General features: G+C 43.6%; 2 protein-coding genes across 5 annotated transcripts; one reads left to right on the forward strand and one right to left on the reverse strand.

Moving 5' to 3' along the window:
• Nucleotides 1-2,397: 2,397 nt before the first annotated feature.
• Nucleotides 2,398-7,552, reverse strand: hscb (HscB mitochondrial iron-sulfur cluster cochaperone). Of its 2 annotated transcripts, XM_034595276.1 has the most exons (6): nucleotides 7,083-7,552; nucleotides 6,911-7,007; nucleotides 4,062-4,151; nucleotides 3,749-3,893; nucleotides 2,752-2,799; nucleotides 2,398-2,608 (listed from the first exon to the last, which is right to left on the reverse strand). In XM_034595276.1, exons 1-6 carry the CDS (start codon nucleotides 7,421-7,423, stop codon nucleotides 2,514-2,516), a joined length of 816 nt encoding a protein of 271 aa, XP_034451167.1. In that variant the 5' UTR covers nucleotides 7,424-7,552; the 3' UTR covers nucleotides 2,398-2,513. The 2 variants fall into 2 exon arrangements, with proteins under 2 accessions (XP_034451167.1, XP_034451168.1); XM_034595277.1 differs by lacking the exons at nucleotides 2,398-2,608; nucleotides 2,752-2,799 and adding an exon at nucleotides 2,811-3,534 and having other exon boundaries at nucleotides 3,698-3,893.
• A 17-nt stretch (nucleotides 7,553-7,569) lies between these two features.
• On the forward strand, nucleotides 7,570-14,288 carry lrrc8ab (leucine rich repeat containing 8 VRAC subunit Ab). Of its 3 annotated transcripts, XM_034595275.1 has the most exons (5): nucleotides 7,570-7,712; nucleotides 8,292-8,419; nucleotides 9,604-9,625; nucleotides 10,635-12,747; nucleotides 12,892-14,288. In XM_034595275.1, exons 4-5 carry the CDS (start codon nucleotides 10,642-10,644, stop codon nucleotides 13,165-13,167), a joined length of 2,382 nt encoding a protein of 793 aa, XP_034451166.1. In that variant the 5' UTR covers nucleotides 7,570-7,712; nucleotides 8,292-8,419; nucleotides 9,604-9,625; nucleotides 10,635-10,641; the 3' UTR covers nucleotides 13,168-14,288. The 3 variants fall into 3 exon arrangements, with proteins under 3 accessions (XP_034451166.1, XP_034451164.1, XP_034451165.1); XM_034595273.1 differs by lacking the exon at nucleotides 9,604-9,625 and having other exon boundaries at nucleotides 7,571-7,712; XM_034595274.1 differs by lacking the exons at nucleotides 7,570-7,712; nucleotides 9,604-9,625 and adding an exon at nucleotides 7,751-8,202.

Below are 14,288 nucleotides of genomic sequence, written 5' to 3' on the forward strand. Positions count from 1 at the left end.
CTCGAGGTGTGGGATGATGGGACTGACACTCCGGCGTCTGACTCACAAAAGCTGAGCAGAAGGACGAGGATCATAAAGACTGCTGCTCGGCTGCGAGAGCGGGAAAAAAGCTAAGCTCCGGTGAGTCATCTTCCCTGGTTTTAACCTGTGTTACTCAGACTTTTCATCGTACAGTATCTATAGCTGAGGCTCTATATGGAATTCTGCGTTACGTGCACTTTCTCGTCTATAATGAGATTTCTTTTTTTCTATTAGGGTTTCTGTTGAGAGTCTTAATGTGATCATGAGACCGTTGTGATTAAGAGCACATTAATCTTATGATATTTATTTCAAGCATATGTCAGTGTGAGAAGAACTACCTAAAATGACAGAAACATTAATTTGAGGTGTACTTTGACTTTTTAATTTTGCCCAAGTCCCATCCACTTACATGGAGGAGGGTGGCGATCAAACAGCTCCCACTCACTGAACAAAAAACACAACCGAACGGTGGATATTACCCATGATCCCCGGCTTCCTGAACAGGAAGAGCTGCCGCTGCAACAAATCCACCAAACTCTGTGTAGAACTCTTCATATTTAAAAAGTTTCCTGCTGAATATTGGAGATAAACACTGGTTTATAATGACTTTCTCTAACTGTTCTACAGCTCAGCTTTACTCTTCCACTTGCCGGATGTGATTCAGTCAATTTAAAACCTCGACTCTCAGTCAGCTCCACACTTCTCACAGGAGATCGTACCCACTCACCAAAGCCACATATGGAGCAGGATCAGATGTTCAGGGTGAGGAGTGGGAATGAAAGAGGAAACATTCTCAGTGAACCATCAAAGTCATTTTGAAGCTGCTATTTTAAAAGGTAAAAAGTTGCATGGCGTTGCTTTCAAATGCCAAACTACTGCAGGAACTAACACGAGTAATTATATTGGCTTTATTGGGTCACGTAGACCTGCACAGGAAATATCTGAACCCCGAGCGCAACAGCCACAAATCCTGCTAAGCCCTGCAGCAGCAGCAGCAGCAGCAGCAGCATGTTGTGTAGTGTGCCTGATGCTGACCTGATTCATTCCAGAAGCTGCCCGGTGGTCCCATGTACCTAGTTCATTTTGCCAAGCTTTCCCATCCAAGTCAATTTCACAGCCTGGCTGTAGTGAGTTTCTCTTTTTTTTCTTCTTCTCCTCTTTCGTCTCTTTCAAACTCAATTTCAAAGAGTTTCCGTGAGACAGCAGCAGTGGCCTCAGTGTCGGTCGATCCCATTAATTTAAAGGCACCTTCCGATTATAGATGCCTTCCGATTACACCATGAATAATAAATAGGCCTCTGGTGGGAGTATCCCTGTTTAATTCACTGTCTAACCACGTGTATTAAGGAAACTGCTTCTCCACGGTGAGAAAACAGGAACAGCCTCAGACACAGGACATTGTTGTTCCAGACTTAATGAACAACCCACCAGGATGTGTCACAGAGGGATGCTCCAGTGGACTGAGCTGCAGAGAAACAGTGTCAATGTAAAACCACTATAACACACAAGCTGGTTTCAGTTGTGACCCTGGTGCATTCGTCATATGATCTGTTGCTTCACTCTCTGCCAGTGCCACCACATTAACACCCCCCCCCCCCCCCCCCTACACTCCTCTGTATTTCACTGTGATTATGACTGTATCACTTCCTCAGATCAATAGCTTTGATGAAACTCCAATTTGCAAAGTAATTACAGATTATGACAAATCTTCCCTACGGTGATGAAAGAACAACCTTCAAAAGTGAGAGGGAGAAGGTGGATGAATTTACATTCTGGTGCACAGCGAGCGTGCTGCAGGCGAAGGTGCACGGGGGGTCAGCGTGCATCAATTCACGAGTGAGGAATTACACAGATCACAGGATCTTTGGCTCTTCGAGAGATCGCCATTCAGCGGGGTCTTCCTGATTATCATAGCATTAATGCTACATGTGAGAACCGCCATTCATAATTCAATGAGTTGTCCGCCTCGATGAAAGCACTCGGCTCTGGTCACATCTCCTGTTTGCTCGACATGTGCTGCTCCTCTGCATGATGACTGTCAAGGTGTTATGTCTCCCCCTAAAGGCACCCTGAGGAACAGGAGGGGGGTCCTGTGTCTGTGTGAGTGTGTGTGTGTGTGAGAGAATGAAAAGATTCTGAACTGATAGGCAGGATAATCATATAAACACTCCGAGCAGTTTTCTAATCACAGCCAATAATACATCTCTGTCGTCTTAAATGATACATTAGGTACATGTGGATGTGATTAGGTATTTGAAATGAGTGGAATTCAGGGGGAGATACTGTCTGCATCTAATTACATCCTCATATATCTGCACAGTTATAAATAACAAATAAAAATAGTATATTAAGTACAAACCACTATTAATCCAGTTGTGTATTATTCAATACAGGTTTTTAATTTAACATGAATAATCACTTTACACAACAATCTGTGCGTTCTGTACAAAAGTGGCTACAAATATACAATAATGTTTAATAAAGGGTAGAAATTACATGAATTCTCGAAGTTTCTCCTTGACTTTCTCTTCGATGTTTGCGTGGTATTTCATCTGGGCGAGAAGAGCTCTGGCAGTCTGAAGCTCCGCTGATTAAAAAAGACAAAGCGCGCAAAAAGGAGATTGAATCAATGACTCACTCTGCGACTTTAAGGTAAGCTTCAGCATAGATTATAAAACAAATAAACGAGCGCGTGGGCGGAACAGAAAATGCTTCGCTGCGGCATAATACCTTCACGAAGGGCAGCGTCTATCCGCTCTGTCAAGTCTGCCAGTTTCCCTGCAAGTGAGGAGGAGACAAGTTCCAGTTCTGCATATGTTAACAAGACATGGGACGCATCATGCTGTTCTTTTTTCCTGGAAATTCAAAAGCACGCTCGCCTCTGAGATGAAGTGCTTGATTTGAAGTGGAACAGACAACAGTGAAATCAAAGAGTGTCAACAGTTTGATGCGTGCATCATCCGGTACTCGAGCACAATTAAATACATATATATACACAAATACAGGCAAATATACAGTAAATCTGTCAAGTACGCATCAGTTAGTGACCTTATGTGCTTTCTATATCAAAGGCAGGTATATATATATATATATATATATGTATGTATGACCTTTGTGTCACTAGTTAACCCTTTGTTAAAGTTGTAATCCATTATTTCCATTAAATCAAATCCCATAACATCTGTGGTCAATATATTAATTCTGAAATTACTGTGATTTCTATGTATTTTGCTTTATTATTCCCAGTATTTTCAGTTGCCGCCTACTCACATACATGTTTGCTTTCTTTGGCTGCATTTAAAACCGCACACATCACTTGCTCATCACCTGCTCTTGTGTTATGTTGTCTGCTGTTGTGTAGCTGCTCAAAAGGTGTTGTCTGTGGTGTGAAATGACTTGCTGTTACCATGGTAACCGCAGGTATCGCCACATCAACCAGAACGGGGATTCTTGACAACTTTAACCCTTAAAATAAAGCACATCTCAGCTAGCCCAGTGAGCAATTTAGACTTATAATGCTTGGATTGATTATATTGTTTGGTTTAAAAAAAAAATCTAAGGCCCGGAAATGTAAAAATAATCATATAACTTATCATAAATCTGAAATAGATGATGTGTCAGCACCAATTAACCAAGGACTGGTCCACTTGAGCAAATTTATGTTTCATAACGAGCTCAAATCCCTCAACCAGACTTTCAATAGATAAACTGAAACGGTTTTGTTTACCTTTTGTGTCTTGTCCGATCTGATTGGCTTCCTCCGGAGTCCGTGCCTCATCAACAGCTTCATTGATCTCCATCAGCTCCAACAGAAACTCAGTATCAGCCCCGGAGTCGGTGCCCTCCTCTATACGCATCCCCTGCAGCTCCAGCTGAAACACAAGGGGGGTGGGAGTTCACCAGGCTCCTTTAAATGCATGTCAGTACTCTTCAACGTCAGATGGTAATGTTTCCGTCTGAACGAGGGATCAGACACACAGAGCTCGCAGTTATGGAAATAAACTATTCGTTAGGAGTAGAGGCAGCGATTTCAGACTCACCATGTAAAGGCCGCGACTCAAAGGCTTAAGCAGAGTCGTGTATGCTTTGTTCACGAGAGCCGATTGGCTTTCTGAAAACTCCTGCTCCGTCTGCAAAAAGAGGGTTCTGTTAGGTTTCTGTCCGTATTCGTTTGTTGCACAATGGAAAGAAAACCTGTGTTATTGTTGCTTCCAGACATGAACTGGGCTCCAGTGTGGGGCTGTATGTGAGAATGCAAATGTCTGGGTCGGTTGCTGGGGACATTCTCTGGAGTTTTCTCCTGCCAGCCACAGAGTAACATGTCCTGAAGAATAACCGAGTGAGAGAATACAACAGGAACAATGTCAGGAGAATTCCCTGCGAGCAAGTGGGCGTGTTGTTGATGTTTCCAACACACGACAAATGCAAAACTGGAAGAACACAAATATTTTAGGATGAAAAAGAGGAGTCACACTTGTAGAAGATGCGGAAGAAGATGTCAACTTGGAAAGACAAGAAGATTTGAGATTTTTTGGTCATGAGGGCCGAAGCAAAGATTATCCAAAGACCATGTCTGACAACAGCTTGTGATGCTTTTGCTTTTTGAACAACAAATATTTACATTATCCAGAGCTTCACATCAATCTGTCGCAAAGGGGAATTATATCTGAGGCGGGTTTTCCCTAATCGAATCTGTCAATTCTCTAAAACACCAAATCCTTGGTGATCCTGTCAGTGAGGTGTGTGACATGCAGCTGCGTCTTCACAGTCGAGCAGTTTGGGACCCTTCAAGGGAGGCAGGTGCAGCTTCGACACAACAGATGTGTAAGAAACAAGGAGGGGAAGTAAAGTATCTCGGAAATGGTTGGCAGATCTGAGTACATTTCCCAGCTATCAGCTCTGTCAGCTCTTGTGAAAATCAATAGGCTCAAGCGCTGGCCCATGGGCCCATCGTGTGGAGCTGTTTCTGTAATAACAACTAGTGCACTAGGTGGCTGCCTTGTAGCCTTGTATAAGTAATGAGTTTTCTATATATGATGTAGGCCCCCGAGGCTGGAAGATGTCTAATTAAGAAAAAATGGCCAGAGGTGCTGATAAATAAAACAGAGTCAGTACAATATTGGACAGGTTGTGTGTGTGGAAAGCGTTCAGGCTCGGCTGAACGTGAATTTAGCTTTCCTATCGAATCCTGACAACATTCTGCATTGTGCTTTTCCACCTGAGTGTACAGAGTAAATTAGAAGTGAAGCAACAGACTACTGCTCCTCCCTCTATAAAAAATGATGGGAAATCATTATCCATTATTATTTATGACTCTGAAATAAACTCTGAACACATTTGACTTTAAAGTGCTCTGATGCATCTGAACAAATCTTATTTCTTTTTGAGAATTTCTTTTTTAAGTTGATCTTGTTGAGGTTTTTATGCAAAATGTGGTCTCGCCGCGCTTCAGGCCGAGTGAGATTTACCGAGCGCCTCAAATCTATTTTATCCATAACAACATTCTGGTGTGAGAGAGATCTGCTTATGAAAATAGACAAATCAAAAGTGAAGAAGAGGAGAATTTCCTATACAACAGTGAGTGAGAGCTCCATCCAAAGAGAAGAGGACAAACCATGATCACATCTCTTTCCTGAATTTACTTCTGTATCCTTAAGTATAAACCTTCACAGTTTGCTGTGTGAATCCTATAAATTATATTGGAAGTTTCATTTTTTTAAGCAGCAAAAGCAGAATTATCCTGATTTTTTGCCCCTGGCATTTTTAAAGCTCCCATGATGCAACTTGCTAGCACATTTCATTAGGCCCTGTTGTAACCACAAAAAGAGCTAGAGCAAATACTGAGGTATGAGTAGTCCTCAGATATCCACCATATGAGAGCTGATAAAATGTATCTATCAATTTGTCTATGTATCTATCAGTTGATGAGCTGATCAACAGAAAATGAATCACCAGCCATTTTACTTTCAGTTTTTCAAGACAAATAGACAAACTTCCATAGTTTCAGCTTGTGTTTCAAAGGGTTTTATACCAACAAAGGTTATTTACTTATCATATTATTAATGTCAAACAATTTAACTTTCTTTTGATTTTAACTTTCTCTTTTCTTTCTTTACTTTTCTCTTTGTTTTTCGAATTCTAACGTATTTATATAGTATATAGTTAGTATGTATATAAAGTATTTTCAAATAGAGCTTTTTCCCCAGGAGACATTTTAAAATGTCAGGGTAATGAAAAACATTGAAGAAGTCTTAGGAAAATAAATTCCACTGTCCTGGTGTTGCTGTCATGCCGGGTCGCCTGAATCTCCTACTTAATCTACTTTTATTTTATAGTAAGCTCTTTTTACCTTGCTTTTATTTTAATGTATCTATTGCACTGCTGAGCTGACCAGTTTCTTCTTGTCCAACACCGTTCCTTGTTCTGTTGACCTTGTGTTCACTTGCATATGACAAATAAAACTCGACATTCTACTATATTTTTCATTTTTGAACATTTAGCCATTGTTTCTTCTTCCTCAAAGCAACTCTTCAGTTCTTTTGAATTCTTGAACTTGCTTACTGGGCCTCGACCTTATATAACCTTGCAGGGGGATCGTCTGTCAAAGCCATTTTGAGATTTGTCCAGACTTAGTTCCTTGGCCAAATCACACTAACAAAACAAAAAGAAAGTGGCCTAACAGGGACAAAGGGTCAGAGTTAGCTCCCTGTGCCACACTGCTGCTAATAGATAATAATGGTTCAAGTTTAAAGTTGTATTTGTCATATGCAAGTTAACAGAAGGTCAACAGAACAATGAAAGGTGCTGGACGAGAAGAAACAGATGGGAGAGCTTCCTCTGACTCATAGAGACCATCTCCCCCAGCGTCCCCTCTCATCCCCCGGCCTACCACAGACTTCTGGCCGAAGTTGTCCGGATGCAGGGCCCTCTGGAGCTGCAGGTATCTTCTCTGCAGCTTGTGTGCGTCCAGAGTGAACGTGTGGTCGCTGCAAAGAGGCAACACAGGGTGTCATTACATGCTCACGTGGGAGAGATAAATGGGGCAGAGACAAGAAACTTACCAAGCCATGATCTCGAAGTAGGACACCTCTTGTTCCGGGGGCTGCACCGCTTCACACGACAGGCAGAAGAAAGCAGGTGTTTTGTCCAGAGGCTGCTGACACCTCCAGCAGCTCAGATGGACCTGACCTGTGCAGAAGCTCCTCGGTGAATGAGATGGACTCGTGTGGTAACTCAGTCCTCTGTCCTTCACCGGGGCCCTGGTGTCCATGCTGCAGGGCCATGTGTCCCCTCTGGGGAGGAGGCTGCTGGACAAACTGTGTCCCGGAAGTGCAGCAGACAACCGGCTGGTCCTCACCAGAGCGGCTCGGGCTGAGCACACAACCCGCAGTGAGTTCAACATGTCTGGGGTTAAAAACACGGGATTCCGCTGCAGAACCACAACAAGAAGTCAGGAGGCTCCTGTCAAAACATCAACATCCTCCTGTCCCCCATGTGACAGGCAGAGGAGGAAGCTCGCTCTTCTTCGTGTGTTTCAACCCACCACCCTGCTGCCTCCCCTCGGCTGGGCGGTGTAAGTAACACACGTTTACAGCTAGCTAGCCGAGCCGCTAGCATCAGCAAACACTACGTCTCAGAAACCACAGGTGTTAAGAGTTGCGTTGGATTTTGGTCGCAGCCCCGAAAACCTTGTGAGTTCAACACCCCGGTTGGGTTTTAATAGTGTGTTAGCAACGCGCCGCCGCCATTTGAACAGAGACGTAAACTTCACCATGACAGAAAGAGCCCGGGTGGTTAGCATGTAAGCTAGGTTAGCTCGCTAGCTAGCGGCAGCCTAGCTCAGTTCGCTAACGTGCTTTAACAACAGTGAATGTTATTGTTTGTGGTTTGTTCTGAAACTGTTATTTAATTCAAGCTGTGGCGTCATGTCGTTTTAATGGTAAACAGGAAAAAACACCCAACTTGTAACTTTCGTTTTAAATGCTAGCTGGCAAGCTACTTGACAAAGACATCTCATGCTCGGGCTACGAGCGGTGGCTGATGGGTAATTATTAGTTTGTTATTAATGTGAATGTTTAACAACACATGTGTATCTGTGCTTTATTATGATGTACAAACACACACATTGTTTACAGCAATATTGTCGAGTAAAGAAAACATAACAAACACACACACACGCAGGTGATTTTCTCTTCTGTCCAATATGTCTCACTCCTATTTATGCTTTGGCCACATTTTTGATTTCTCCATGGTTTTGTTTTATTCCCCAGATCTTCTATTAAAACCTCATGGCAATGAGCGTGGCGATGTTTAACGAAGACCTTTGGATACACAGAGAGTGGCTGGTCCACCAGAGACACCATCAGGGACCAGAGCACAGATAACATCTTCCATACTGGTGAGCAGATTCTCGTAGTTGTCGTTGTTTGCTGGTGCTTCATCGTCCTCCCGATCCAGGGGCCACTTCACTGGAATCACTGCAAGAGCTTCTTTGAACTTGAGCCAGTTTATATCTGCTTATTTGGCCCGGGATCAGACCAGGCGTCTACACTTCCAGCTTTTACCGTTTCCTAAGAAAGTACAAGCCGTGACGAAGGCCATCTCCTGATACTGTGTGTGTGTGTTATGAGGGGAGGGCGGGCGTCTGTGAGGGTTCAAAAGGTGACGGCAGAGTATTCCAGAGAGACAGTGGTTGGAGACAGCAGCTTCCATAAGGTAAACAGGATCTCCTCCTGAAGGTCGAGGGAGGTGCTTCTCAAGGCCCCCACAGACAATACTCTGGGTATTATTAACGGAAATGGCTAAGAATAGAGAGCAGGGGAGCAAGGTGGCTCCTCTGGCGGTCGTGTTGTTTGGGTTAAACCAGCCAAAACGGAACATCATCTGTGGAAGAGTGACTTCTCAAAGCTTAACATGCTGGGTGTGTCACACTCGCGAGGCTAGAGGTTGATTTGGAGGGGTTTATCTGGCTCTACTGCACAGCAGCAGCCGGGGAGTAGTTGTGGATCTTTCTTTGACTCGTTAGGTATATGGAGTTATTGCGTTTTACAGTGTGGATTTGTAAGTAGAACCAGTTTTCCAGTGGCTTAAAGAGATTTGCTATCTATCCTTGCACAGACATATGTTGTTCATGCATGCTTTTTTAATTTGCTATATCTTCCTAACAACAGGTTGGAGTAATTACTCGAGTCTTGCTACCTGAGTACAAGGTGTATATTTGAGGTTGCATGGATACACAAGACTTTCTCCTGTACAAACTTTATGACCCTGCAAAGTTTCTCAGTGTCAGTGCAACTATTTAATCTCTCTGAGAGAATATTACTACAACATTCAGTTTCATTTAGGTTTTCTTAGTCAAAGAATAGATCTGCCTGCCTGTCATTAATGTTACTTCACGTAGGATTTTTACCCTCAGTGATGATCATGCTCCTCCGTTTGCAAGCAGTGGCATTTATGCATAGTGTTAGATATATTCCAGCATATACCTGTTGTTTCCTCACTTGGTTAACATTTCAGACGAGTAGCATTGTGTCTCTTCTTTGTGAAATGAAGCTATCTCTCTGGACTGTTTCTTCCCCTCAGATCGCCATGATTTCTTCTTGTTGTAAGTTTCCAGCAGCATAGAACATTTACATTATTGTTTTGCATGCAAAGCTGTAAGAAAGGCATACCAGCAACAATGGAAGGAATTAATAAGCTCGTAGATCTGTGTGATGATTTGAAACCGACAATCAACAAGAGCCAGTTCTGAATTCCCCTATCGTGTAAACAGTTGGGCGAAATCTTTGAGTTTGTATCTTACGGTGTTCACATACGTATGACAGATTTAGGTATCTATCTTTATCCAAATATGTAATTTTTTCAATGTATTAATATTATAATGATACATATTTATGTACTAAAATTAACTATACAATTTGTAGCATTAAGTTCAATAGTCATATGTATCACAATTGGAATCAGAACAGGAAAATTGGAATTTATATGTCCCTAGTAATTATGGTGCCCTCTTATTGAAAATCAGACGTATAGGTTTTTTTATGATTAAACCAATCGAACATGACTGTTCTGTTTATTTGCTCTGTTATTTATGTTGACAGCCTTCATAAACTTATGAGGTGGCTGTATATGATTTATTTATATTTCTTCATATGGATTACCCATTAACTCCTAACCGAAATCTTGTCGGGTTTAAATTGAAATGCAGAAAAATCGACTTTATATTTTATTGATGTCCGGTGTGCCATTTGGCCACGTTTAAAATGCCTTGTCTAGTTTGACGCCCCCCTTTTGAAGGCAGATTAATTGTGTGTGTTAAACAATGGCTAAATCAATAACGCAGTAGCCCACCCCAGTGAAGTCACTCGGGCAAATCTTTGTCACAACAATTGGGAATCTCTTTTTCATTACTCCAAAGCACCCTTCAAATTAACCGTCTGGAATGCTCTGATGTATGACCTTGTTAGTTGGTGTTGTAATATTGATTCGTCAGCTTGGTATTGTGTTGTGGTTAAGGCATTGATGGAATGGAGATTTTTGTCAACATTTGAAAACACTGTACAGTACACCACTCCTCTCTTATTTCTATTATATCTCTTTTTCTCCCCACACAGATAAACCATGATCCCCATAACTGAGCTGCGGTACTTTGTGGACACTCAGCCAGCGTACCGCATCCTGAAACCATGGTGGGACGTGTTCACCGACTATATCTCCATTGTTATGCTCATGATTTCCGTGTTTGGAGGGACATTGCAGGTCACCCAGGACAAGATGATCTGCCTGCCCTGCAAATGGGTGGTCAATGAGACCTGCAAGAAGAACTTCAATTACTCCACCGCACCGTTCCTCGAGCCCAAAGGGATCCAGTACGATCTGGACCGCCACCAGTACAACTATGTGGACGCTGTGTGCTACGAGAACAGATTGCACTGGTTTGCCAAGTATTTTCCCTACCTAGTATTACTCCACACCCTTATTTTCCTAGCATGCAGCAACTTTTGGTTTAAGTTTCCACGGACTAGTTCCAAACTAGAGCACTTTGTGTCCATCTTGCTGAAATGCTTTGACTCCCCATGGACAACTAGGGCACTGTCAGAGACGGTGGTCGAAGAGAGTGACCCAAAACCGATGAAGATGAACGGCTCAATGGACCACAAGGAGTCGGTAATCAGTGAGGATGTTGAAGCAAGTGTCCCTATGCTCCAAAGGACAAAGACGCGCTTTGAGCAGGGCATTGTAGATCGGACGGAGACGGGGGTTCTGGAGAAAAAAGAGGGCGAACAAGCAAAAGCCCTGTTTGAAAAAGTTAAAAAGTTCCGTATACACGTTGAAGAGGGGGACATTGTGTACAGGCTGTACATCCGTCAGACTATCATCAAAGTCATCAAGTTCATATTGATCATCTGTTACACAGGGTATTATGTGCATGATATTAAATTCAGCGTTGACTGTTCGGTAAATATCGAGAGTCTGACGGGTTACAGCGTGTACCGCTGTGCTCATCCGTTGGCCACACTTTTTAAAATCTTAGCCTGTTTTTACATTAGCTTAGTGGTGGTGTATGGCTTGATCTGCATGTACACACTTTGCTGGATGCTCCGGCGCTCTCTAAAGAAATACTCCTTTGAGTCAATACGGGAAGAGAGCAGCTACAGTGACATACCCGATGTGAAGAATGACTTTGCATTCATGTTGCACATGATCGATCAGTACGACCCTCTGTACTCTAAACGCTTTGCCGTGTTCCTCTCGGAAGTGAGCGAAAACAAGCTGAGGCAGCTGAACCTTAACAATGAGTGGACATTGGACAAGCTCAGGCAGAGGATAACTAAGAACTCTCAGGAGAAGTTGGAGTTGCACCTTTTCATGCTAAGCGGCATTCCAGACACTGTGTTTGACCTGATGGAGCTGGAGGTCCTTAAACTGGAGCTTATCCCAGATGTCACCATCCCCCCGATCATCGCCCAGCTGATCAACCTGCGGGAAATGTGGCTTTATCACACACCAGCAAAAATCGAAGCTCCAGCATTGGCTTTTTTGCGCGAGAACTTGAAGTCCCTGCACATCAAGTTCACTGACATCAAGGAGATTCCCTTATGGATCTACAGTTTAAAGAATCTGAGTGAGCTCCATCTGACCGGGAATCTCAGTGCGGAAAACAACCGTTACATTGTCATTGACGGGCTTCGGGAGCTCAAGAGGCTCAAAGTTCTGCGTCTGAAGAGCAATCTCACCAAGCTACCTCAGGTGGTGACTGACGTGGGCATGCACCTCCAGAAGCTTTCCATCAACAACGAAGGCACCAAGCTGATGGTGCTCAACAGCCTGAAGAAGATGGTGAACCTGACAGAACTGGAGCTCATTCGCTGTGATCTCGAACGCATACCGCACTCAATCTTCAGCTTGCACAACTTGCAGGAGATCGACCTGAAGGACAACAATCTGAAGACAATTGAGGAGATCATCAGCTTCCAGCACCTCCATCGGCTCGTCTGCCTTAAGCTCTGGTACAACCAGATTGCCTACATTCCCATTCAGATTGGCACCCTGACACACCTGGAGAAGCTGTACCTGAACAGGAACAAGATTGAGAAGATTCCCAGCCAGTTGTTTTATTGCCGCAAGCTGCGCTTCTTGGACCTGAGCCATAACAACCTGACCTACATCCCTTCAGACATTGGAACCCTGCAGAATCTCCAGTACCTGGCAGTGACAGCCAACAGGGTGAGCATTTAAATATCACTGTTTTATAACCATTTTAAGCTTAATGTTGATTCATTTTATCCTTTGTTATGTCTGCAAAGTAACAAATTACAATGTCTTTCCTTTTCTTTCCCTTCACATCATCCTCCCTTTCTCGGAATAAAGATTGAGAGTCTACCAAATGAGTTGTTCCAGTGCAAGAAGCTTCGCACTCTGAATTTGGGGAGCAATTGTCTGCACACTCTGCCATCGCGGTTCGGAGAGCTGACTGGTTTGACCCAGCTGGAACTGAGAGGAAACCGTCTGGAATGTCTGCCCGTGGAGCTGGGCGAGTGCCGACAGCTGAAGAGAACCGGACTTGTGGTGGAGGAGGACCTCTTCAACACGCTTCCCACGGAGGTTAAGGAACAGTTGTGGAAAGTCGACAAAGAACAAGCTTAAACAAGTCACAGTGTCACTGTTAGTGAAATCGGATACCCGCCGACTGGGCCCCGACACTGGAGGAATACTGGAAGACATAGTGTCCCAGAGGGCTTGCTAAAGGCGGCGGTAAACCTGCCGCAGTGTACTGCCCGTGAGGTTGGGTGATCGAGAACCAGTGCCAGTTTGGCAAAACCAAAATACTAAGTGTGGTAGCTTCTGGTTGTTCTCTTAGTTCCGTACTGTCCAGTAGATTCTTTCTCTTCCCTCACACTCAACTCCTCAGAATTATGCTTTTCAGCAATAATGTAGCAGGTGCCATTGTGATTATTTTATCCTTCTCAATTGTGGTGAAGAAGTTTGAATACTTCAAAATGTGGGTCAACAGGAAATGGAAATAATAAAAAGTTTCCAATAGGGTTGGGCTGATGGACGATGGCGGTGGGCCCCTCCCCCGCTCGACTCTGACAGACGGTTGCAGACTGCCATGCACAGATTCTCTACTATAGTGTTTACTATACTACAATTTCAGAGTCGACTATAACCTAGAAATTTGCCAGAGATACACTTGAGCCGTAGAACTGATGAATATGTAGGCTAGGCTACTTTAAGGAGTATCGCCTGACGCCCGGGCCTTAATGACTGGAACAACTTGCGTTTCATTTTGGCACACATGTTGACAGATAGGAGCAGCCACACTGAAGCTGTGCTGCTCATCTAGAGATGAGAGGACTCGCCGATCTTCTGCTTACCACACGCGGGTCATAGCAAAATAGAAAGTAAAAATTATCTTTCACCACAGTTTTAGGCAATCACCACAATTATCTGTTGAATGTGTCACAAACCTAAATGTTTGCAACACATCTTGTACCCGTTTTAAAAATAAAAGCACTCCAGCGTGTCTGTTGACTCAATCCATTCATTTGTTTTAACAAGGCTTTGACTGTTGATGAACCAGAAGACACAGGGCTTGATGCCACAGTGTCCTGGCATTTAGTTGAGTACACAATCCAACTTTTATTCAAGGAAATACAGTAGTTAAACCAGCAGCTCTGCTGCAGAACCGCAGCAGACACGCTGCCAGTGTAAACAGCCGCGACACGCAGCAGAACCGTGGCACAGCCGAGCATCTGCAGCCAGTA

Source organism: Hippoglossus hippoglossus, chromosome 9 (assembly GCF_009819705.1).
Source record: "Hippoglossus hippoglossus isolate fHipHip1 chromosome 9, fHipHip1.pri, whole genome shotgun sequence".
Classification (NCBI taxonomy): Eukaryota; Metazoa; Chordata; class Actinopteri; order Pleuronectiformes; family Pleuronectidae; genus Hippoglossus; species Hippoglossus hippoglossus.